The sequence below is a fragment of the Sus scrofa genome, chromosome 14 (assembly GCF_054392235.1).
Source record: "Sus scrofa isolate SSC_HxYL_T2T_F1_AM1 chromosome 14, Sscrofa_HxYL_maternal_Yorkshire_Landrace_v2.0, whole genome shotgun sequence".
Lineage (NCBI taxonomy): Eukaryota > Metazoa > Chordata > Mammalia > Artiodactyla > Suidae > Sus > Sus scrofa.
In genome coordinates, this window is record NC_139396.1 from 110,509,289 (window position 1) to 110,533,224 (window position 23,936).

At 51.6% G+C, this 23,936-nt stretch overlaps 1 protein-coding gene across 1 annotated transcript; it reads right to left on the reverse strand.

Moving 5' to 3' along the window:
• Positions 1–5,171: 5,171 nt before the first annotated feature.
• Positions 5,172–23,450, reverse strand: ANXA8 (annexin A8). The gene is given in 12 exon segments (NM_001243599.1): positions 5,172–6,073; positions 9,026–9,148; positions 10,429–10,487; positions 12,153–12,248; positions 12,522–12,615; positions 13,164–13,223; positions 13,630–13,709; positions 14,704–14,794; positions 15,561–15,674; positions 16,996–17,090; positions 18,247–18,337; positions 23,325–23,450. Coding segments are annotated over 12 exon segments (984 nt in total). The 5' UTR covers positions 23,346–23,450; the 3' UTR covers positions 5,172–6,013.
• Between the last annotated feature and the right edge of the window lie 486 nt (positions 23,451–23,936).

Consider the following 23,936-nt stretch of genomic DNA (forward strand, 5'->3'; position numbering starts at 1 on the left):
TATGTATTGTGAGTACTTTCTCCCAGTCTCTAACTTGTCTATCAATTTTCTTGCTGGTGAAGCTTGAAATTTTGATGAGGTCCAATTTATCGGTGCTTTCCTATTATAGCTACCCCTTTTTTTTTTCTTTAAGGGCTGCACCGTGGCATTTGGAGGTTCCCAGGCCAGGGGTCAAATTAGAGCTGTGGCAGCCAGCCTATACCACAGCCACAGCAATGCAGGATCCGAGCCGAGTCTGCAGCCTATACCACAGCTCATGGCAACGCCATATCCTTAACCCACTGAGCAAGGCCAGGGATCCAACCCACAACCTAATGGTTCCTAGTTGGATTTATTTCCACCGTAGCATGACGGGAACTCCTAGTTACTGCTTAATTAAAGAAAAACATGGAGTCAGTGTGAGCATAACTGGCTTTGAAGCCCAAGGTGTATCTTGATTGTGTCCAGCCAGGTGGCCTTGGGTAGTTCCTTCCCAAGGGAACAAAATGGGCCAAGGGGGTGAGCACAGCAGAGACCCACTGAGGGTCAGCACAGGTGAGCGTTTTTTTTTTTTTTTTTTTCCCACTGTACAGCAAGGTGAGCGTTTTTAAAATCTAAGTGGAGAAACTGCTCAGCAGTGAGGACACTCCAAAAAGCTGATGTACACGAAAATATGGGATTCCCTGCACCCAGTGCTGATGAGGGCCAGGATCTCCCCCGCCCCCACATACCCTGGGCAGTGGGTGTCCATCTGCCCACGTTGACATTTAGCTTTCCCGCTAGTTGGAGTTGCCACAAGAGGGCACTGCGAGAGCAGGTTTCTGGGCCAGCTTGGTGCTGCCTGCTGCATCCAGGCAGTGCTGGGCTCTGCCTGCTTGTGCAAGGGTGGTATTGGCAGAGAAGTGGCTTCACCTAAGGTATGAAAGGTCCTGCCCCAGCTGGTGTGTTTCCTTAGAATACAAATGTAGGGATGGGTCTGTCAGGGGAACAAAATCAGCCTGGGAAGGTAGAAGGCACTGAGACAAAGGGCAGCATGGGTCAACAAGCCCCAGTCAGACATGGGGAACCAGCAGAGTCTGGGGTCAGTGATAGGTCAGCAACATAGGGTGGGCTGGCTCATGTCCCACTAGGCCAGGGGCAGAACTTAGATGACTGACTCCTGTTTCAATGAAGATGAATTTATGACAGGGTGGGACGGAGGTAAGGGATGGTGAACTTGTCTATGAGGAGCTACAGACAGCAGAGCTGGGGGCAATAGGGTAGGGAGGTTAGGGTTTACGCCCACTCACTCTGGCAGCAAGGCATTCTGGGAGTGGGAGAAATACTGAGTTCTGAGGAGGAAGGCTTGGCTGTAAAGCTGTGGCCCTGGGTCAGAGCTGACCGTCCGGGACAGAGTGAGATGAGTGCATCCAGTCATGGCTGAGTTCCAGGCACCCCCAGGGTTTGGTCTGGGAGATGCTGATGGGAGTCCAGCTCCAGGGGACATCACAGAGATAGTATAAGCCCTAATCTTTAAGCTGGTAGCCCCAGAATCCCATCAGAGTGCAGCCCAAGGGCCAGGCCAGAGCCAGAGCCAGAAATGGGCTGGCCGGGGAACAAAGGTAGTCACAGGTCACTGGGGAATCAGACAGGGTCCACTTCAGCCCAATACCATGTGGGAACGTGGACACCCACTCAAGACCATGGAAGTACCTAGAACCTCAGACACAGACTCAGGGCTCACAGAGCTATTTCAGAATTTATGGGCTGAGGAGGAGAGCTGTGGCAATCAGCATTCACTCCGCATTAGAGGACAGAGACACAGTGGCCCGGGGCTCTATCACAACTATGGGGAAAGACTTTCCAGAATCAGGAGAGTGGCCAAGGCAAGCTTCCTCCTTGGGAGTCACCCCCAGGACCACAAAGCACAAGGCTGGGAGGATGGAGGGAATTGCTATCTGTAGTTGCAATAGCTTCAGTGCTGTGCTCCCCACCTCCAGACTCAGGCAGGCACATTTACTTTCCGGAGAATCTTGCTCAGATCCATCCCAGATGCCCCCTGCCTGACCCCTGAAAGGCCCCTGTTGGCCAGGAAACAGTTTGAACTTCTCAGCTTGATGGCTCGAGCCCTCCCTGACTTGGCCTCTGACAACATTTTTATCTTTTGACCATCCCACCTCCAGTGCCAGGAACATACCATTCCTGTTGTGTGATGGAGACCAGACTTCTTAGTATGTTTGCATTCCTCCCTCTGCCTGGAATGTTCTTCCCTGTCCTGTCTCACTGATAAGCTCTAAGCCATCCTTTGAGATGCTATCAAGTTTAACCTTCCTAATGAAGACTTACCTGGCCAGCTCCAACTCTGTTGCAGGTAGTGTGCTTGGCCGTGGTAACAGACAACACAGGATGTTGACCTCAATTTGATTCCTCCTTTTGTGTCTTACCAAGAGAATCCTGATGTAGTCCAAATATTCAACCCTCAGCAAGGTGACTCTTGCCGTGCTCAAGGAGAAACTGGAAAAAATTCAAGTCCAGCAATGCCAGACCTATCACCCGGCAGCAAGAAACCGACACTGGTGGGCAGAGCTAGTTCTGGCCATTGGGACTGGTGGTCAGGGATTGCAAGATCTTTTAAAAAGGGTTCAACTAGGGTCTGATTCTGCAGGGCTTGTTTGTCATAGCAGTGTCAGAATCTGAAACAGGGCCTGGGGCCAAGTCGGTGCCAAAAGAGTTGCTCATTAGATTGGTTTCAGGACTATTTGCATTGGGTTCACTGAGTAGGGGTCCCCCCTTGGGAAGTCCAAAAAGCCCAGAGCATCTTCTCAGAATCAGAGATGATGAAAAATTAGCTCAGTCTCGATGGCTGTTGAGTCTTCTGTTTCCCGAAAATCCACACTTTTGTTTGTTGTCGTTCATTCGAACACATTCATGGAGTGTCTGCTGTGTGCCAGGCACTGCATGCTCCCAAAGGAACAAAATCTCAAGGGGCTCATAGCTTTTTGGAAGGAGAACCTAAACAGATAACTATCCTCTGATGCCATAAACGCCATGATTATACACAATAGAGACACTTAGCAGAAAGGGATTTATGAAAGGGCATTGGATAGCTCGCAGACTCCTGTTCTGAAGGAAAATGTCTCAAGTCACACTTTCGGGCAAACTCTGAACTCAGTTCACTAGATCAGCTTCTGCCCTCCCCTACCAGGCATTTCAACGGAAGAAAATGAATCCAACTTCAGAGAATAGGAAACCTTGGATCCGAGGATAATGAGGAAGTACATGAATACATGATGTCTTGCAGAGAGAAAACACAACACTTTTTGTTATAGAGCCACAAGCAGGGCATATGGACCCTCTCATTCTCCTTCCTTGCTGAAATCAAACTGATCAGACCCCCCAGTTATCTTTAAGTATGAAGAAACATTTTTAAAAAAGAAAGAAAATCCCCAAAAGCAATTGCAAAAGTACCTTAGGAATGTGCCTGCACCTGTTTTGTCAGAAGTACCCAAAAGCTTATTCCAGCAAAAATGATTTAGAGGTACAGCGGATTATTACCAGTGTCATGGCCAAGTCCCTTTGCCAGCCTGTGCCCCCTTCCCCAACCACCACCAGAGTTAGCTAATAACACCTCGCCAGCCCCTTCTCTAGAGAACGCCCTCAGCTGAACAGGAGCCAGCTCAGAGGGGGCCATGTGACCTCCTATGATGCTCTAGCTGTGACCCCTGGAAGAGAGAGTGTCTCTCTAATCTGAGGAGACCCCTGCTTCCTGGACCCTGTGGGGACGAGAGAGCTCCTTTCAGCTCCATCTGGAGTAATGGATGAACTGCATGGTTCTGCTAAACAGATTCCCTTGCTGGGCACTTAGTTGGACATGACCACGTTTCCTGGGCTGTCTCCTTGGTCACGGATATTCTTGAGGCTCCTGTTGGACACACGGGCCAGCTTTTGAATGGGCCACAAGGGAGTCCTCTGCCCAGAGAACCAGCATTCCAAAGGATGACAGGGGTCTTCTGAGTTCTTTCTGAAGGGCTTTGATGTAAATAAAGTGACACAGTGACTCAGCACTGAAAGGAATTCTGGGGGAGGACTTGAACAAAGGAAAGAAAAACAGAATCATCACCACTGGAGAGCCTTGCCTGAGGCCTTGCAGACAGCCCCACAGTTCAGCACTAAGGATTGAGGTCCGGACCTGCAGGGTCTCTTACATGCTGCTGCTTCAGCCCTAGAGTTGTGCACACAGGGCACCTGTGCTGCACAAGTTGTTCAATGTTTTAAGCTGCATGTCGGAGGTTTAAGAAAATGGCCCTCAAATTCTTTGACCTTCTTCCCATTGATAGCTGGGGCCTAAGTCTCCTTCCCTTGAAGCTGGGTTGGCTTGTGATGTCTTTGACCAAGAGGGCACAGTTGAAGTGATCTGCATGAGGTTACGTTACAAAAGGCAACACAGCCACTATGTAAGGACGCGCATGAGCCTGAGGCCCCATCCTGGAGAGGCCACATGTGGGAGTGCCAGGGACAGTCTCAGCTGAGCTCAGCCTGTCAGCCGTTTCACCGGCATGTGAGAGAAGCCTCCAAATAACTCCAGCACCTGCCCTAGAATTCTCCTGACTTTTGGGTCTTCCCAACAGAGTCCGCAGACTGGCAGGAAAGAGACAAGCTATCTGCACTGTGCCTCAGCCAAAGCCCTGACCTACAGAACTCATATAAAACAATGGTTTTAGGGAGTTCCCATTGTGGCTCTGTGGTTAATGAACCCATCTAGGATCCATGAGGATGAGGGTTCGATCCCTGGCCTCTCTCAGTGGTTAAGGATCCGGTATTGCTGTGGCTGTGGCTGTGGCGTAGGCCAGCAGCTACAGCTCCAATTCAGTCCTTAGCCTGGGAACCTCCATATACTGTGGGTGTGGCCCTAAAAAGACACACACACACACAAGATGATTTTATATCACTACCTTTGGGGTGGTTTGAAGGTAGCCTTGCAACTGAATTTCCATCCCTGCAGTTAAAAGTAAGGAAAAAGAGGCTGAGAGAGATGGAGAGAGAAAGAGTGTCACCCTAGGGTGACAGCAAGCACACTCAGAGTGTTCCCACAGGGAAATGCTCACCTGTGTGCTCAGGTTTTGTGATGTTCAAAGATTGTTTAATTATATTTCTTTTAGGTTTACTGACGGATTTGCTTTAGCCACTGCTAAACCTTCAAAGACACTTAGAACCAAATGTACAAATCTTTATTATTCTGAAAGCATGACACAGGCATCTCAGCTTCTCCTCTAACAAGCTGCTGTTGCCATTTGGTCAGGATTAGAGCTGTTCCGTGCTTGTGTCATGGAAGGAAGGAGCAGCTAATTTGATCAAGGACTAGAGAAGCCCGAGCCTCTTGGAACACAGTGTCCTTGTGTCAGGACACTTACTTGCAGCTCTCTCTGTTGGTCTACCTGTAGCCTAATATTTTCGAAGAAGCTGGTAAATGAATGTTAGTGGCAGCCCTGTGGCCTGGGTGTGTGTGTGTTTCTTTCTCAAGCTACCCATGAGTATGTGCTCTGAAACACATGGGCTCTCACAGTCTTCTCTGTTTGCCTGAAAGAGAAGGGTATCAGCTGAGATTCTTATTAAAATTCCATATTCCATGGTCCTGTCTCTGCGGATCCAGATTAGTAAATGGAGGTGGGACTGAATATCTGTGTACCTTGTGTCTAGGGGACTCTGTGACCTGTCAGGCACAAGGGGACTGTATGACCTGTGTAGAAAGGAAGAAACAATCACGAGCCCTTGCAGACCCCTTCTTGTCCAGGTAGTTGTCAGACCAGATTCATGCTGAGATTGGCAGTGTGTTCACATCTGGAATTGACCTGGGAGTCTAGGGGAGGTAGGAGCCCCAGGCTGATCCTTCCTTCTGGGTCAGAGAGAACCTGGCTGAATAGCACTGGAAGCTGAGAGATAGAAGACTGAAAGGCATGCTGTGGCCTCCCCTCCCCCGCCCCCCCATGGCCAAGTTTGAGCAAGCAGGACCCAGGGGCTCCGGCTTCTTGGCCTTTGCTCTTGTCTTTCTGAGCCTTCAGGGGTCGCTGCCCACCAGGTTCAGCAAGGCATTCTTGTAGTCGCCACTGGTGTCTTCCTGAGGATAGGAGGGACAGGAGAGTTAGAGGGGGTTTGTGCCATTGGCCTGGCTTGGAGTCACCTCCATCAGAAGCTGCTGCTCATACTAGGAGTCAGGGCTTCTTGGGGGAGGCGTGGTCCGTTCCTGTGCAGTTTCCCATGCCACCAGCCCCACACTGTGTCCCCTGTCTTTCCTTATTTTCCATTTAAGGCTATTCCTTTGTATCTCTTTTTAATTCTCTTACTAACTTCAGGCAGGCTTAATGTGGAAAATGAATCACAAAGACAGTTCTGCTCTGGGAGTTCCTGTCATGGCGCGGCGGAAACGAATCCTACTGGGAACTATGAGGTTGCGGGTTCAATCCCTGGCCTCGCTCAGTGGGTAAATGATCTGGTGTTGCTGTGAGCTGTGGTGTAGGTCACAGATGTGGCTCAGATCTGGTGTTCCTGTGGCTGTGGCATAGGCAGGCGGCTACAGCTCTGATTCGACTCCTGGCCTGGGAACCTCCATATGCTGCAGGTGTGGCCCTAAAAAGACAAAAACAAAACAAAACAAAAACCCCTCAGTTCTGCTCTTGAGCAAGACAGGCATTTAAGTGGGCCCTGATGCCATCCATAGCCCCAGGGGCCTTCCCTACATTTCATTCAGGACCCAGGTATGTCCAACCATTCATTTATTCAACATGATCCATCATTTATTCAGCACCTACTATTGCAGATCAGGGAACAGAGGCTGAAAGCAGGGTGCCCAGTGCCACACCTGGAGATAGGGGGTGCAGTAGAGAGAGTATGGGCTTTGAGACCATGCAGAACTTAGACCACAGCCTCATCACTCACTGACCCTGTGGCTGAGTCAAACTCCATCATCACTCTGAGCCTCAGTCTCATTTATTAAATGGCATTGATGATATGACTCTTGCTGAGATGTGGTGAGAAATAATTAGCAGGAGAAACATGATCTTGACTGCACAGCAGCTGCCTCATGTAGGGATCAAATAACATTGGTCTCCCAGTAGGATAGAGCCTACAGGTCCAATGGCTGAACACTCTTTCTGTGGTCTACCAGGCCCCTCAGCTATTGCAGATCCTGATGGCACTGGCCAGTCAAGGGTCTGCACATAGAACCAGACAGAACAGGAGAATTTTTTTTTTTTTTTTTTTGTGGTTAAGTAAAATGGGACCAAGAGAGAGTATTGGATTTATCCAAGGCCACTCAGTGACTAAGTGCTAGGGCTGGAGGCTAGTTCCACTTTTCTAGGCTCTACAGCGGTTTATGTCATGACAATTCTCGCAATTACCTTAACTGTTTTGACAAATTTGCTGGTAAAATCATTTGAGCCTGAAATTTTCTTGAAGATTTTAAACCACATTTTAAATATCTTTTTTCTTTTTTTTTTCACTACTTTCAAGCAAATTTTTGAATGTAGATTTTTTTTTAAAAAGCCATTCATTCTGTCTGCCTTTTCAAATGTATGTGTATAAAGTCACACATGGGGTTTTTATACATTTTCCTCTTAGTTTCTATGTAGGAGTTTTTAATGCTGATATTGAAAATCATGTTTGCTTTGATGACATTTATAAGGACTGGTCTATATTAAAAAGAAACTATTTGGTCAACTTACAGGTCCAATGAAATTTTCTGAAGAGACAACTTTAGGCAAAGTCTAAGAGGGTGGGCTTCACGGACATCTAGGCAAGGGGCTATTTTATTGATTGTACACTAATTAGCCTACTCTATCTCCGTAACGAGGTATACCTGGTAAGAGGGCGGAAGTAATCATTTTCACCCAACAGTATTTTTGTTCTTAAATCTGACTGTGGCTCTACCTAACTGGATTGGTGGGAGAGAATAGAAATCTCCCTGATGTCGCAGAAAGCAGGTGTGGTTGTAGGACTTCACAACACTGGCTGGGACTAAGTATTGGGAAAGCCCTTCCTGAAGGTGACACAGCAGCGGCCTGGGCTGACTTGCACCTAGCCCTCCTGTCTCTTGACAAGACAGCTGGAAATCCTACAACAATACCAAGAATAATTATGCTCTGCCCCACCTCTGCCTACCTGCTTCCCCATTCTGAAACCTTTCAAAGCAGAAATGTCCTTTTTTTGGTCCTTTTTTTTAGGTCCCAACCAGTGGCATATGGAGGTTCCTTGGCTAGGGGACCATTCAGAGCTACAGCTGCTAGCCTATACCACAGCCACAGCAATGCTGGATCCTTAATCCACTGAGCAAGGCCAGGGATTGAACCCGCATCCTCATGCATACTGGTTGGGTTCATTAACTGCTGAGCCTTGACAGGAACTCCAGAAATGTCTTTTTAGCATATTGTAAGCTATGTGTTTCTTGGAAGTGTCGTGAACAATAGACATTTGTAGAATTACTAGAGACTTGACTTAATAGCCAGACTTAGGCATATATTTCTCATGACTTGACATCTGTTAATGAAGTTGTCAAGGCCTCAATTGACATTAATGACTAGAAGGCCTATTTCTCTTGAAGTTACGACAGCGTGATAACCGCTCTGCGTTTTCTCAGCTCTAGAACTTTCCCTAATTGGAATAGGGTTTGGCAACCCGCTGGAGCCCATCTGATTTATGTCCTTAAATTTTTGCTGCCAGGGCTACTAAAATCTGGATTTGAAAGTGATGCCTTGATTCCTCCTAAACCACTGACTCTTTAGATATGGTTCTTTCTGCAAGGATTCAGTGTGTCTTTTTCAAAGGGGCAACCATAACTCAGATGCAAATGTATCTAACTTTCTGGGTGAACATACAGTGACCTCCACTCCCCTCCAGGCCCTGGCCAAGCTCACTTTCTTGCTGATCCCTGTACATACGACATAGCAATGCAAGACTGTGACACCCACGGGGCAGGGATGGACACATGGGACTTATGTAACTGGTCATAGCATTCAGGTTTCCCAGTGACCTCTCTGTTTCAAACTGGTGTTAGAATTAGGAGCCCGTGGCTTACCATGATCATGCTGCTGAGGGTCTTGCCGTACATCTTGTTGAACTGACCCTTGATGAGATTTAAGTCGATCTCACTCCTCGAGACGATGTTTCTGATCAGGGTCCCATCACGAGTTCCTGCTCCCTGGATAAGACACAGCAATCAGCCATTGCTTCTTGCCTTCCTGGTTCATCTCTGTGATGATGGACAAATCTATGTGGAGTCCAGGGGGCTTTTGTAGTCCATGGGGCTGCAGGAATGAGCCTCTGCTTTAGCAGTAAAGCACTAGGAGGAATGTGCCAAGGGGTCCCTTGATCTCTTCTCCCTCACTGCCCGCCTCTCTCCCCTATTAGAAGCCAAATGCCCTCGATGGCAGTGTGTTTGATTTATCACCTCAGATTCTAGACACACAATGCTCGCTGCTCCAGGAATAAGATCTCTTCCTAGGACAGCACAACATGAAATCGGCTTAACTGACTAGTTCACATGCAGGATCTTTCACTTTCATCCAAGAGCTTCCTCGTGTCGGAGGGACTGGCCAAAGGAATCTCACACCTTCTCTCATTTCCTGGCCAGCAAGCTTGGGGTTCCTATTCAGGTGATGTTAGCAACAATCAGTCAGAGAAGGTGGGCACTGACTTTAGTCTCCAGAAATTAATTTGACTGTCAGTCTTCTTCCAGATACCAGAACCTCCATGCTCGAGTGTCTTGAACATCTGTTTAAGTGGCTCATGCAGCCTTTTGAACAACAGGCAAACCCAGACTGGCACCCCAGCACATGCAGGAAAGTGGGGCTGCGTGCGTAATCTCCCTTAGAACGTGTCCGTTCACAGGGTGCCTTGACCTCAGGGCAATCCTGACCTATTCTTTCTCAAGGAGGCCACACGGACATTTATACATAAATAAATAAAATCATAAACAAAAAGGACATGGAGTTCCCTGGTGGGACAGTAGGTTAGGGATCTGGTGTTGTCACTACTGTGACATGGGTTTGATCCCTGGGCTGGGAATTACTACATGCTGAGGATGTAGTAAAAAAAAAAAAAAAAAAAAAAAGGACAATTGCACTGACTTGGGCTCAAATCAAAGATCTGCCACTTACCAGCTGTGTGACCTTGACCATAAACTTTGCTTTCACCATTTCTAGGAGGGTGGATTATGACACCTCTCCAGGATTGTGGTAAAAGTTCAGTGCAATGAACACCGATAAATACAGCTGCTCCGATTCAGCTCTCAGGAGAGGCGGCTTCCCTTCCCTAGCCTTGGTTTGCCCTCTGAGAACTAAAACTGGTCTGGCCCACTACAGGCTGGGCTTAGAGGAGACCCAGGTGTTGAAGACCTGGGTGGTGGTTCTGAGCTCCTTGGCTCTGTAGTTGGTGCTGTGTCGGGCTGAGGGTCAGGTGGGCAGAAGACAGAACAGTTACCTTCATGGCGTAGTAGAGTCTCTCGGCAAAGTAGCTGTGGAGGTTCCGGGTACATTTTACTGGGAAACAGGAAAGTTCTGTTAGCAACCAGAGGTTGTAGGTGGCATTGTGTACATGTTTATTTATGTTTTGCCTCAGGTCTTAAGGGTTAGCAAGCATTGTGTAAGGCTTGGCCTATTTATTTCTGCTCTGCCTATAGTCTTAAAAGGAGAGGCTTTGTGTTAGGAGGGGTGGGGCAGGGAAAGAAGCCCGGGGCATCAAGCGCAGGTGCAGAGGCCCAGAGCAGGCAGGCAAAAGGGCCAGGCGTGAATAGCACTTGGCCCACAGGGCCAGGGAGGGTCTGATCTAGAAGAGCACAGCTCCTCCCAGCTTTGCAACTCAGCTTCATGGCTGAGCCACCGTTTTGGTGACCACGGGACTCTGAGGGCTTGCTTTTCATGTCACTTATCAGAGGACCCCTGCAGTTTGAATTTCTCTGTGACAGATGGTGCTTGGCACGAAGACACGCAGGGCCTCTGGCCCCATGCTCTCCTCCGTGGATGCTGTTTCAGAGACTCATTGTCTGGGCGGGGAGGTTGGCGTTTTAACCCAAGGCAGTGGAAAGAGCAGAAAGGGCTTTGAGGGAGGTAGGCGTGAGTTCGAACCCCGCCTGATGTCACTGGGTGCCCTTGTGAATTGACCTCCCTGGCTTGCACTGTCCTCACTCATGAAGTGAGGGAGGTGAGTTTTCAGGGATGAATGAGCAGGAAGTGGCCAGCATGCCAGGGCCTGCACAGCTTCGCTTTTCCCTGACTGAAGATTTTACTCAGGAATTACTTAAGTTGGATCCAGGGGCTGCCTTTGGAAGCAGAGGCTGGAGCAGGGGGCATCTGAGTTGTTCCTACATAGATTGGATTTATCACAGCAGTTAAGGTGGCTGGGGAGTGTCAGATGTCCCAGTCCACCCCTGGGGACCAGGGCACACTATGCTGCAGCTCCCTGGCTGCTGCTTGGCACCGAATAGGGACAGCTTGGTGTGGAGGTGACCTTGGTTCCATCGTGGGAGGAACAAGAGAAGTACCTCCAGCCTGGGCTTCAGTTCTGCACTCTGCACTGACTCCTGTCCCTGTCACCCCAGCTTTGGACCCCAGGATGTGCTCTGGAGGCGGTCCTCCCACATGGGCTTGACCTCACATTTGGGGGAGGGTTCTCGGTGTTCCCCGGTGTCAGACCATCAATCCCTTAGTTTGGTGGTCACATCATCTCTCCAATCAGCAGGTGAATTGGGGGCCAGACCCCCAGCTAAGGTTCAGACAGGTGATTTCTTCAGGGCTTCATAGTCAGAACCAGAATGTTCCCTGTGTGGCTGCTGTAGGTAAGGGCAGGTCCTGGGCCTGGCACAATCCTGCAAGCTTGCATGTGCACGTGCACACACACACTCACATATCCTCACATACATACTCATGTACACACACACACACACCATGACACACTCACACAGTGCTGGGCACTATGTGGGCTACGCAGGGAATGTCCCCAGCACACAGCACACTGGGGATACTGGGGTCTCCCCTTACAGTAGCTCCAGTGTCCTAGGTGAAGGGTTCATGCTTGGAGAGGAGGCTGGAAGGTGAACACAGGGACCTTGCTATGGCACCTTGGGCCCTTCACCCTCTGGCACTGCCCCACGCTGAGCCCAGGGCCGGTGGACACACGTGAGCCCCAGGCTGAGCTCTGTCTCTTACCCACTGTGAGCATGGCCTCCTCCAGCGAGCCATGGGTCTCACTCTTGATGCTGTCCTCAATGCTCTTGTTGGCGATTTTCTCATATTCCTCAAACACTGCGGAGGGAGGCATTCTCTTAGGGGACACGCACACCTCAGCGTGATGCCCCCAGCATCTCAGATCAGAGACCCCACATCAAGGCTTCACCGGTGACCTCCCCTTGATTGCCGGGGAAAAGGTCCAGGGCTCCGGCACCCTCCCCAGCTCCAGGACTGGACAAGGCCACACACTGGATATTCAGTGTGAAGGGAGAGGCACTGTGACCAAGGCACCCCCTGCCTGCTCCCGCCCCCTACAGCCCTGGCACTGCCCCCTCACCTCCCCAGTACCTCTCATCAGGTGTGTGGCACTGCGTGTGCACAAGATGGTGATGAACTTCATCTCATCAGTCCCACGAATCTTCTCACCCGCTGCATACAGATCCTGGCATTGGGACACCCATGACACGCCAGTGAAGACAAGCAAGGGGGTGAAGGACAGCCCCCTGTCCTCGCTGCCAGGTGGTGTTCTCTTCAGCTTGATCCTCTTTTTGATGGGAAGCCTGCTCTCCCTGGCTGGTTAAATTCTCTTCTCGATCCCTGGCTGCTCTAGGAACTGACCCTGGGGGCTTTGCTCTGCTGCTGGGGCGCCTCCAAGTACTCTGGTAGCAAGCAGACACTTGGAGGGCTGAATACACACATCCAGGCCTCAGAGGCCCAGCATCCCCAGGTCTGTAGGCTGTTCCTGCTGTGGTAGGGCTTCAGGAGATCCCACTCAAATCAGTCTCCTTCTTCCCCTATACCCTCACTTTCCTCCTCAGGCCCAGAGGGTAAAGGGTGGCAGAGGGCTGAGCTGGGTCTAGCTTAGCATCAGCGAAAACCCCCACGGGCAAGGGTCTATGGGAGGCTTTTAGGTATCAGCCTCTAGAGTCTAGATGGCAGAGGGTGGGGCCAGTGGCCAGCAGAACTGAAGCTGCTGGGGGGTGGCCTTACCTGGGCATCCTGGAGGGCCAGTCCTGGGTCCACGAAGCCACTCAGGTCATCTCTGCTGCCCTAGGGACAGAAGAGGCAGCTCTGTAAGGCAGGCTGGCTGAGCAGGGGAGAGCCAGGCAGGAGGGCAGGCAGTCACCCTCCCCAGGCCTCGGCTCTCTCATTCGTCATATAAGAGTAAGGAAGGCTTCCTTGGGAGCTGGGGGCTTCAGTGAACTAAGGTAAGCAGTGTGCCTGGCATGGGGCCTGGCAGGAAGGACCTGCTCCGTGACGGGCCCTCGTGTCAGGCAAGGCATGAGGGCTCTGCCTTGAGAACCCTCCAACCACACTGGGATGAGCCCAGGCCACAGTGGCTGGACCACACCCTTCCACCACTGACCTAGCAGCTCTGCCCAAGAGCCACTCCCTGGGGGTGGCAGCTGTGGGGATCCCCCAGACCAAGGGCTTCCAGGAGCCTGGGCTGTGATACCTGTAGAAGGCACACCAGGATCCTCTCCAGGTAGCCACTGGTATCTGCTTGTATGTCTTCCTCCAGGCTGGACCCATAGTCTGCAGGGAAACAAGAGCATGAGGCTCAGACCAGCTCACCTCTTCCCAGCCCCGCTTCCCACACTTCTGACTAAAGCCTTCCAGGAAGGAAGTGTCCTTGGCACAGGGAATGTTTGCACTGCCCAGGTGTCTCAGTGGAGACTCCACCCCCAGTGGTTGTATAGAACTAGGAAGCAAGGTGGGTTGCCAGCCTAGCTCAAAGCACATAGATGGGCCAGGCCAGCCAGTGGCTGCCCATCGGGTTCCATTTTATCTGTGGCAGAACCTTTAGGCAGACTCCCCACCAGGCAGACCGCAGGGAGGATGGGCTTTGCCTTGCCTCCCATAGATTCCATGATAGCTGGTGCCCCATACCTTTGGCTCTGGCAAAGCCCTGCGAGCTCCCCTGGGTCAGCCTATGCTGGCTAGAAAGGGGCCAGTCCTATCAGCTTGCTGACACAGCCTGTGGCTCACAGAGCTGTCACACTTTCAGGGGGAAGAAGAGAGTTTAGTGGGTATGCGCCCTTCCCCCCAGCAGCCCGTGAGCTGAGGGAGCTTAGGGATTGAGCCTGAGTCATAGCCAACTTCATGGTCAGACATGGGGCTTGGCACACAGTAGGTGCTCAGCTCCCTTGTGTGGAAAGGTCCAGGGAGTTCCCGTCATGCCTCAGTGGTTAGCAAACCCAACTAGGATCCATGAGGATGTGAGTTTGATCCCTGGCCTCTCTCAGTGGGTTAAGGATCTGGTGTTGCTGTGAACAGTGGTGCAGGTCACAGACATGGCTTGGATCCCGAGTTGCTGTGGTTGTGGTGTAGACCGATGGCTACAGCTCTGATTGACCCCTAGCCTGGGAACTTCTAAATGCTGCAAGTGTGGTCCTAAAAAGAAAAAAAAAAAAAAAAAAAGCCCAGAAAGAGTCCAGCGTGGCCTAGTACACTGCTTGCCCCTTGATTCCTGCTAGGCTGCCAAAGTTCATGGCCGTTCCCACACCTTCCCTCCCGGCAGGCCCCTTACCCTCCTCATACGCCTTCATTATCTCCTGCAGCTGGTTCTTGGTCCGAGAAGCCAGGATTTCAATGATGACACCCTCTTTGGTACCTAAGCCCTGTGGGTAAAAACCAGCCTGCTGGAGAGCACTGCCTGCACCCTGCCCAGGCTCTGTCCCCACCCTCTTTTGTCAAGAGGCAAAAGGAAGAGCCCTGGGAAGAACCGGTCACTGCTCTGCTGGAGGGCTGCTGTGGGAGGGTGCTCCTGGGGGAAGTCATAAGCATTTATTTCCAGCAGCAGCTAATGTGGGCAAGTGATGCAATGGGAGAGCTGTGTCTCAGCCTGGCTCTCCCTCGCTGGGGGGTCCCAATAGGTCACTCTGTCTCCTTGAGAAGACAGGGAGGTCTTCATCAGGGATAAGCGTCCCCCATCCAGAAGGTGGATTAGAGGTAATGGATGTAAAATGCCTGGCACGTAACTGCCCTTCAATGGAGGTGATTATTGTTATTGGGTCCTGGCTCCCTCTTAATTGTCTTTGAATGCAAAAGGAGCAGTGGGAAGTATGGGGACCAGGGCGGGGGAGGGGGGGACCAGGCATGTGATGGCAGAGGCTGCTTCCTAATTCCTGCACTCCTGGTCTGGCAGTGTCCTGAGAAGGACTGATTTTGGTTTCATCATGGCTACATGATGGCGGAGGCCAGTCTGTGTTTGGTGGCAGCCTCAACAGCAGGCTGCATGCTCGCTAGACTCATTCCAAATGGTGGCTCAAGGGGAGCTGTGCCAGGATCTCTGGGGAAAGGAGTCCTGGAGCCCCCTACCCCCCCCACCCCCGTCCCACGTCCTTGTAAGTTTTCTCCCCTCCCCCTCCCCTCCTGCTTGGTTACCTCCATGGCATCATGCAGCTCCTTGGCTTCGTATTTGTATGGAGGGTACATGAGGGCTATGATGAGCCTCTCGAACTTGCCACTCAGCTCCGACTTCAAGGTCTCGGTGAGATCCTAAGGCAGGATCAAGGAAGAGTGATGCTCTGTATGCTGTGCCCACTGGAGTGTGGACAGCAGATGGTGGTTGGCTCAGGGGCTCCAGCTGGATTCCCCTGTGAGCTCTGCCATGTGCCTGTGCTGGCTGGGGATTCTGGGGCCAGCAGCTCAGCCTCTCTCAGTGTTATTACCTTTTCCTCTGAAATGAAGGCCATGGTGCTCCTGTTTTATTCCATTGCTTAGGAGATTGGCAGAGAGATGCGAGTGGCTCAGCTCCACTCAGTGGTGGGCACATCAAAGGCTTAAAATACACGTGTGTCAGTGCTCACCATCAAGTCCCTGTCACTTAGCCCGGAGGCACTCAATGAAGGCATGAAATGAATTAAGGAAACTATCTCACGTGTGTCTCCTTCTGAAGGCAACTGTGTCTATAAGAAGCCATAAGACCACCCCCAGCTCATCTATCCGAATAGAACAATGAAGCCCCAAGGACTTGGATTTAAATCCCAACCTGGTTGCTTACAGGTTCTGGGATCTTGGGCAACATTTTCCACCTCTCACAACATCAGTTCCTCTAGCGTTGAATGCAGAGAATAATGTGTAGTTGTGAAGATTGAGAGAGATATAATTTTTTAAAGGGCACATTGGTTTCTCCCATGGAGCATCTGGACTTCATCACTCATCTTCCTGGGTTAAATCTCCACATTATCAATATATGTTGTTGGGGCTTCTGGCCACTTTGGTTCTGTGTGCACTTATTCCTGTGTTTCCTTAGCCTGGGTCTGTCCTGGGGTGGTGGGAGGTGGGAGGTGGGAGGAGGAACAAAAGGTCCAGCCTGCATGCTCCCTGTTCTTGGAGCTCCCTATGGCAGGTGGGAGGAGGTGGGAACAGCAGCTCCAGCACCAGGAGACATTCTGGAGCACAACACAGAGCGGAGCCCAGCCTGCATCTCGGGCATGTGGGGAGAAGGGGCTTCCGGGCTTGGGGAACACGACAAGCAAAGCACAGAGGCGGGGAAACAGCTCAGGGATGTGGAGCAGATGTAAAGGAGCAAGTGAGAGAAGATGGGAGAGTAGGGTGGGGCCAGATGGCAGAAGGCTGGACAAGCCAGGGCTGTGGGGAACCATCAGTAAGTTTTTTAGAAAAAGCACAGGACTGTGAGATAAATCTGATTTTCAGGGAACCAATGCATCATGAATTTAGTCTAAGTAGGTCCCAAATGGCCTGTGTTGCCAGGAAACTGTGCTCTAGACAAGGGGCTGCCTCCCAGGCTGTGTCTGATAGCAGCAGTCCCCAGGGTGCCCCCCAGCCCTGTACTGGCACACCTGTCCCCCTTTACCTTGCCAAACTGAGCCTTGAAGGACTTGGCGATCTGCTGCCGCTGAGCATTGCTTCTCTTCGTGAGCACGTCGATGATGGCCTGCTCGTTGGTCCCTGAGGGGTTCACAGCATGAGCACCCCCACTGCCCCTAGGGAGGCTGATGAGGGCTGGGGAGGATGGGGGCCAGCTGCTTGGTGGCCAAGTAGTGGAGACACATGCCTGGATAGCTCCAAAACCCGATAATATTCATGATAGACAAGACAGGCAGAAAATCTACCAGTCCACCCCTTACCTACAAAGTGTTGAGGCCTACTCAGCCTTACGGTGATAGACTCTGAGGCCCTTCTGCTCATCTGATCTGCTCTGGACATCACTTGGGCCCTTTGGTACTCAAATAGTGAGACTTCCTGCCTTGACCTCCCTTGTGCCGGCGGCCGTGGGGATGGTCAGGCCTGAGGGTCCAGAAAACTGGACCTGAGTCCTGGCCCAGCGTCTGGATGGGCTCAAAGCCTCACCTCCCCAAGCCTCTGGCTTGTCCAGCCTTCTGCCATCTGGCCCCACCCTACTCTCCCATCTTCTTTGGGATGTAGAGATAATAAAGATTTCACGTGCTTTCTAAGCCCGTCTGGGAATGGCAGTTTTTGTTCATGCTCCAATTCATCAGTCAGAGGCAGCCAGAGTGTAAATCCTGCCTGGGGTGACAGCATGAGGTCTGTCTGGGCTGGGTTATCCAAATCCCAGCTGGCTTCTGGCCATCCTTTCCTGCTCACAGGGATGCAGACCCTGGAGACAGGACCAAGCCGCCTATGGCCAGCCTAAGTGGGGTGAGGGTAGGGGTGGGGGCAGGGCCAAAACTGCAGAACATGGGTGGCCAGAGCCCCCTGGACCTGGATCAGCCCTGCAAAACTCCCAACATCATCCCATCCAAAATTCACAGTGACACGCAGGATCTAGAGCTCTTGGGGCCATTTGACGTGTACAAAAGCTCAAACTGAGTGGCATGAAGTCCCTTGGACAAGAACACGTGGGAACACATAGCATGTGTTCCCCCTCTATCTTACCCCATTGCTCACAACCACCTTCACCCCTCTCCAGTCTTGGGGGTCTATGTAGGCCTGTGCTGGGGATGGTGGGGCCTGTATGAATCTCTAGAGGATGATGGGGAGAACTCCCCACCCCCAGGGTGCCCCAGCACCCCCTATCCAGGGCTGTGAGCAGGGCAGGCACAGCCCCAGAGAGTCACTGCTATCCCATGGCACAGCCACTCACCGATCCCCTTCATGGCTTTGTAGAGGGTCTCCGCGTCGGGGTCTGGGTTGAAGTGGGGGCTGCCCTTCACCGAGACGCCCTCCTGTTCTATCTGCAAGAGAATCCAGAAGGCAGTGAAGGCTGTGCAGCTTGTGGCTGGCCTGGCAGTGTGAGTGCTGACTTGGTCCCTGCAGACCAGTGGCTGGGTCTCCATCCCTCCCGGCACTGCCCATCCCCCTGGGTGAGGGGAGGCTGAAGCTCCTGGATAAACCAGTTTCCAGCAGATGTTTGCTGAGGAAAGGGAAGTTTTGTACACTTTGCACCATTGCCAATAGCCCTCACGTCAGGGCTGCAGAGGCCCCACATGCCTCTTAGCCCCTCGGCCAAGGGAGGCCTGTCCTGCCAGCTCGGTCCTCTGGCTGGAAGGAGGCGCATCCTGAGGAGGAGCTGCTCAGTGGCCCCAGCCACCCTGAAAGATAGAATCCCAGCTCTCAGCGCTAGTGGCAGCTCTGGGGAGTTGGAGCCTACAGGCTCAGATGGTGCAGGGAAAGACCTCAAGGATGGCTGGTGTTGTAGCCACTTCCAGAGCTGCAACGCTGACAGTGGGGCAGCCAGGAGAAGGTCTAGGGACTGAACTCCAGCTTTTGGTGGTGGGATCCTGTGTCTCTCATGGCCAGCTGCCCTGTGGGGACCACACCGCCACCCTATCCTGCATACCCAGTGGGCCTGTAATATGTCTCCTGCATGGCTCTGGGTTCTGAGAGCCTCAGTTGGACATATGTTTTCTCTTTACTTAAATTTCCTGGGTTTTTGTGATGATCAATGGACTTTAAGGAAAAACAAAACAAAACAAATTTTGGGGGGATGGTGATGGGGGGGGGGTTGGCCTGAAAAAAGACCAGTAAGAGCTTGAGGGAATGCTGAAGAGGGAGTTTCCTCCAGAGTCCTGCAATGGTTTTACTGGGGTGACCAGGCATAGCAGTTGAACCTCCTAGGAGATCTGTGAGGCCAGATGACCTGGGGGCCAGACACTCAGAGGAGTTAGCTGTGTAGGGAGCATACTCAGTGTGTGAGGGTAGCCCCCTGGAGACAGTGGCCTGGCTGTGAGGGGTCACTGGTTCTCCTCTGGGCTCTGTGGGACTGCCTTGTTTCCTCTGAAGAATGGCTTCTTGTTTTCATGGGCTGGCACCAGCCAAAGCCACAAAACCTCTCCCATCCCTGACCCTGCCCAGGGGCCTGGGATCTCCCAGCCAGTGCATCTGAGGGCAGGCAGCAGGCCCAGCTGCCCCCAGCCCCCTCTAGTACCTTCAGCAGGCGGCAGGAAAAAGACAACTCTGCCCAAAACTATAGTGACCCATTAAGGAACACTGTAAGGACAGTGACCCAGTAAGGAAAGGCTTTCTGGAGCTGAACATGCTGCCTGGAAGGAGAGCAGGTAAGGTTGGAAAGCCAGGTGGGGCTCAACCTCAATCTCCCCTCTTCCTGAGAAGTGGGCACTTACAAGAAGTAGTGAGCCAGGGTACAAAGTTGACCATCCTGACAGCTTTGCAAATATGTAGGTACTTGGTGCAGAGGGGAAGAGGGTTAGGTTTACAAAAAATGGCAAGATGCTCTAAAAATTGTGAAATAAACCAGATAACCGCAGTATCTGGGCTCTTGACTTCCACATCTCTAATCCAGATCTTGCTTGAGGGCTCTTAAGACTTGAATTTCTCAGGTCTAAATGAATGACCCCTCTTAAGGGTGTGTAGAGGTGTGGAAGGAGATTGGAGATGGGAATTGAGTTTGAGGGCAACTCAGAGAACCTTCAAATGGAAGGGAGTTTAGTCCCATTGCATTTGATCTCCCACTCATCTGTTCACCTACTCCTTCTATTGACCCCTCACCCATTCAACTACCCTTTCACCTACCCACCTACCAATCCATTCATTCACTCATCTCTTCATCCCTTCTCCATCCAGACCTCCCACCACCACATCCATCCATCCATCCATCCATCCATCCATCCATCCATCCATCCACCACATCCACTCATGTATTCAATCACCACACCCATTCTTCCTTCCTCTCTTTTTTCCTTCCTTCCTGGCCCTGGTTAGCACCTGAAAACACAGAGCAGCTTCCCTTCTATAGTATATCTGTAAAGATACTTCTTTTGAATAAAAGGTAAGGAGTCTTTCCATAGTCTTTGCTTGAGTTTCAAATATCTGGTGACAGATTTTCCTACTTTATTTATAAGCACCATGTTTTTCCAGAGAAATTGTTACAAGTAATTCCCTTGTGAAAATTTCATCCAGGGAGCCTGTGTGGTCCCAGATGTTGCCCGGCTGAATGTATGCATACATCGCATCCCTTGTTGGTGGAATCATGAGTGGCCGTTATTGCTGTTAGAGATTTGAGCATCACCTACGTGCCAGGACTTGTGTGCTGGGGGCTTTAGGTGCTTGAGATGCAATGCTCTTCCTGACGTCTCTGCTAGTGGCACTAGGTAGGTATGAATGTCCCGTTTTATAGGCTGGGCTCAGGGCACCTGGCAAGGTTACACAGCTAGTAAAATGGTGGTGCCGGACTTAACCCACAGACTGACTCAGAAGCTAAGCTCTGTGTCTGCCCCCTGCTCTTGATGACTCAACCTTTTCCAGACATTGAACTTTCCTGGAATCCCTCACTGAAGGAAACCTCGCCCACAGGAATGCAGGTGGTTTGGGAGAATGGGGTGGTCTCAGATCTCAATGCTAAGCTTCGAGGGCCACCTGGGAGGGGCTCTCCCTCTGTCCCTTGCCCTAGGCTGGCACTCAGGGGGCTGTGACTGGCCAGGCTGTGTGTCCTGGTCACTGAGGAGTGGCCTGTGCACTTGGTTGTAAATTGCTCCCTGGGGCTGTGATTTCCCTGCTCTGAGAAGCCTCAGTCTTACTTCCCACACTATGATTTTAGGGGGAAAAAAGACAATTTCCTGGGAATCACAGCTCTGGATGTCAGCATGGAGTGGGGGAGCTCCAAATTTTCTATCTGCTTCTTCCCAGGGTGGGAGGGAGGGTCTACCTAGGCCACTTCTGGGTCTTGGGTGGAGCAGGCTAGTCCAGACAGGAACATTTTCACTAAAAAGGTGACTCAGCCTGGCTTGTGACTCTACATCTATTACATGTCTGTGAAGGTTTCAGGGGAGCTGCCACGCCTGTGCCTTTTCCTGTCACGGGGCTGCCCTGGAGAACTTGGGAGACAGAACGTTGTCTCCACAAGAGAGGTACAAATGGGGCCCCCTCCCACACACAGGCCTCTCTGGTCCTGGTCTAGTTAGGGCCTCAGAGGTCACTTGTTCCTCCCTGGCAGCTCACCCAGTCTCAGGTGGGGTTCATCTGTGATGATGAACAGTTATGGGTGGCCGAGGCCTGCAGAGTTTGGGCTCCAGCATCAGGCTTCACTAACTCAGAATCCAACACTTACCAGTGTGGCAACCTTGGGCATTATTTTTGCTTCCTCGTACCTCTATTTTTCATCTGTGGGTAAGGTCATTGGCATCTACATTGTAAAGGTGCCTAGAGGCTCAGGTAAGATATTGACTCTGAGGTGCATAGAGGAATGTCCCACACACAGTAGGTGCTCAGGGAATGTCATTATTACCCTGCCAGGTTGGTCAGGGCCCTACAAGGAGGCTTCTGCCTGCCTGGCTGGGTGGGGCCCAAGAATGGGCTTTTGCCCCCACCCAACTGGAATCAAGGGCTGGAATCAAACCACATTGGGAAGCAGCTGACTTTGGAAAGTGCCCATCACTGGCCTCTCCCTGCTATGTCTGCCTCCTCAAAGGCTTGTTCCCCTCCACCAGGAGGAAACTGGAAGCTGCCCTGGTCCCTTGACCTATCCTGGGACCCAACAGCTGCCCCACCGAGCCCCAGCTTCCTCTCTGCCCCATCTGTCCAGGTCTAGCATGTCTGAATCTGAGAGTCCCTGGGTTGTGACATTTGTGACAAAGAGATTTTCTGAATTGGGATAAGCCTGGGTCACACACTGAGATTCACAGAAAGCCTGGGGTGGGAGCAGTTCACGCTAGACCCTCGCTAGAGGTGGGACTGAGCAAGTCACTAGACATTGCTGAGCCTCAGTTTCCTTATCTGTAAATTGGAAAGAGTAGCCCTGATGTCCCACGGCTGCCTGCGGATGAAATGAAGGAAGGTGTGCAGGGCACACGACATCGTACTTGCCAAGGTGATCCTCTGCTCCTTATCTTCGTCCCCCTTTTGTATTTTCAACTCCTTGGCATGAGACTGCCTCAGACTCAAACCCAGATGAAACACTCCTGAGAATCTGTTCATTCAGCTGGGACACAGGAGACCTGGGGACAGGATGTTCTGTCCTCCCTAACTCAGCCCACTCTTGATCTGCAATTTTACTTATGGATTTCAAATAGGGAAGGCTCCTGCAGGCCAGGTTGCCCTCCCGTCCCCTAGAGGAGCGGCATTGATGAGCCCTCCGGCGTCAGCCTACTCAATCACGGTGCTCTCCAGCTCGAGGCCCTTCCATGGCTCCCCATTGCTCTTATGCTATAGCTGGAGCTCCTTAGCCTGCTGCACACACTCTGTAGGACCCAGCCCTGCCTGCTTCTCTAGCTCTGCCTACATCTCCTACTACTTTCTACCCTCCCCTCCAAGATGTTGAAGCCAATGTGAGCCACTTCTCTTTAAAGTCAAGTTTCCCACTCTTCTGAGCCTTTGCACATACTGTTCCCTCCTTAAGGGAATATCTGCCTGATTCTCCCTACACACATGCATGTGCACACATACCACACACACACATGGCTCAACCATGATTCTCCCTTGTTTCTGGCAGCCTGACCCCTCCCTGCAGGGTCTCTTTGGCTGGGCTCCCCCAGCCCTTCAGTTGCCCCAGGTGCATTTAAAGTTTCCATTATCTGCCTGTTCTCCCTATTCAGTTCTGGCCGGCCCTGAGTGCCTCTGGGATTGGGGCAGTTTCTCCTTGTCTTCCTCCCCAGTGGGCAGCCCAGTCCTGTGCCTGGGCCAGCAGGCAGCAGTGTGGCCAGAGCAGACCTTTCTCTAGACCCACACTGTTTGGGAACCCTCCACCTCTGCTTGCTCTGTACTTACCCAGGCTTTCCACCAGGCCATCTGGTCCACCTCACTGGCGCCTTATCCAGAGGAGATGAAGATACACCAGTCAGCTCTCCCTCCACTTGGAGACTCTGCACGCTTGGCCCCTGCTGCACTCAGAAGAACAGGCAGAGTTGGGTGTGGCAGCACCAGCAAGAGGGCCCCAGGCTCCACCCAGCACCACCCCTGCCCCGCCCCCACCCTGTGGGCTCTGCTCTGGGTACCTCGTGTGACTCTCAGGCCCCACCCCAGCACCAGCCCAGGCCTGCCCAGTGGAAATACACCACTCATTACAACAGCCACTGCCAAATGTTTGGGCTGTGGCTGTTGCACAGACTGGAAATTCTGAGTTCCAACCTTTGAAAGCCCCACTTAGTAAACACAGCTATTCACTCAGTCTTTGCTAGACTTGATCTATATTTAAAAGGAGTCTATTTATTGCAAAGCTTCTCCACAACTGGGAGCTCACCTAAGGACATAAATAGCAGCCTCCACTTACTGGGGTGTCTACATGCCTAGATAACTCTTTAATCACTCCGTGTAGTCTGTCCCCTTTAATCTTTGTCATAACTCTAAGAAATTCCATGCAGTATAATAAGAAATAGAGGC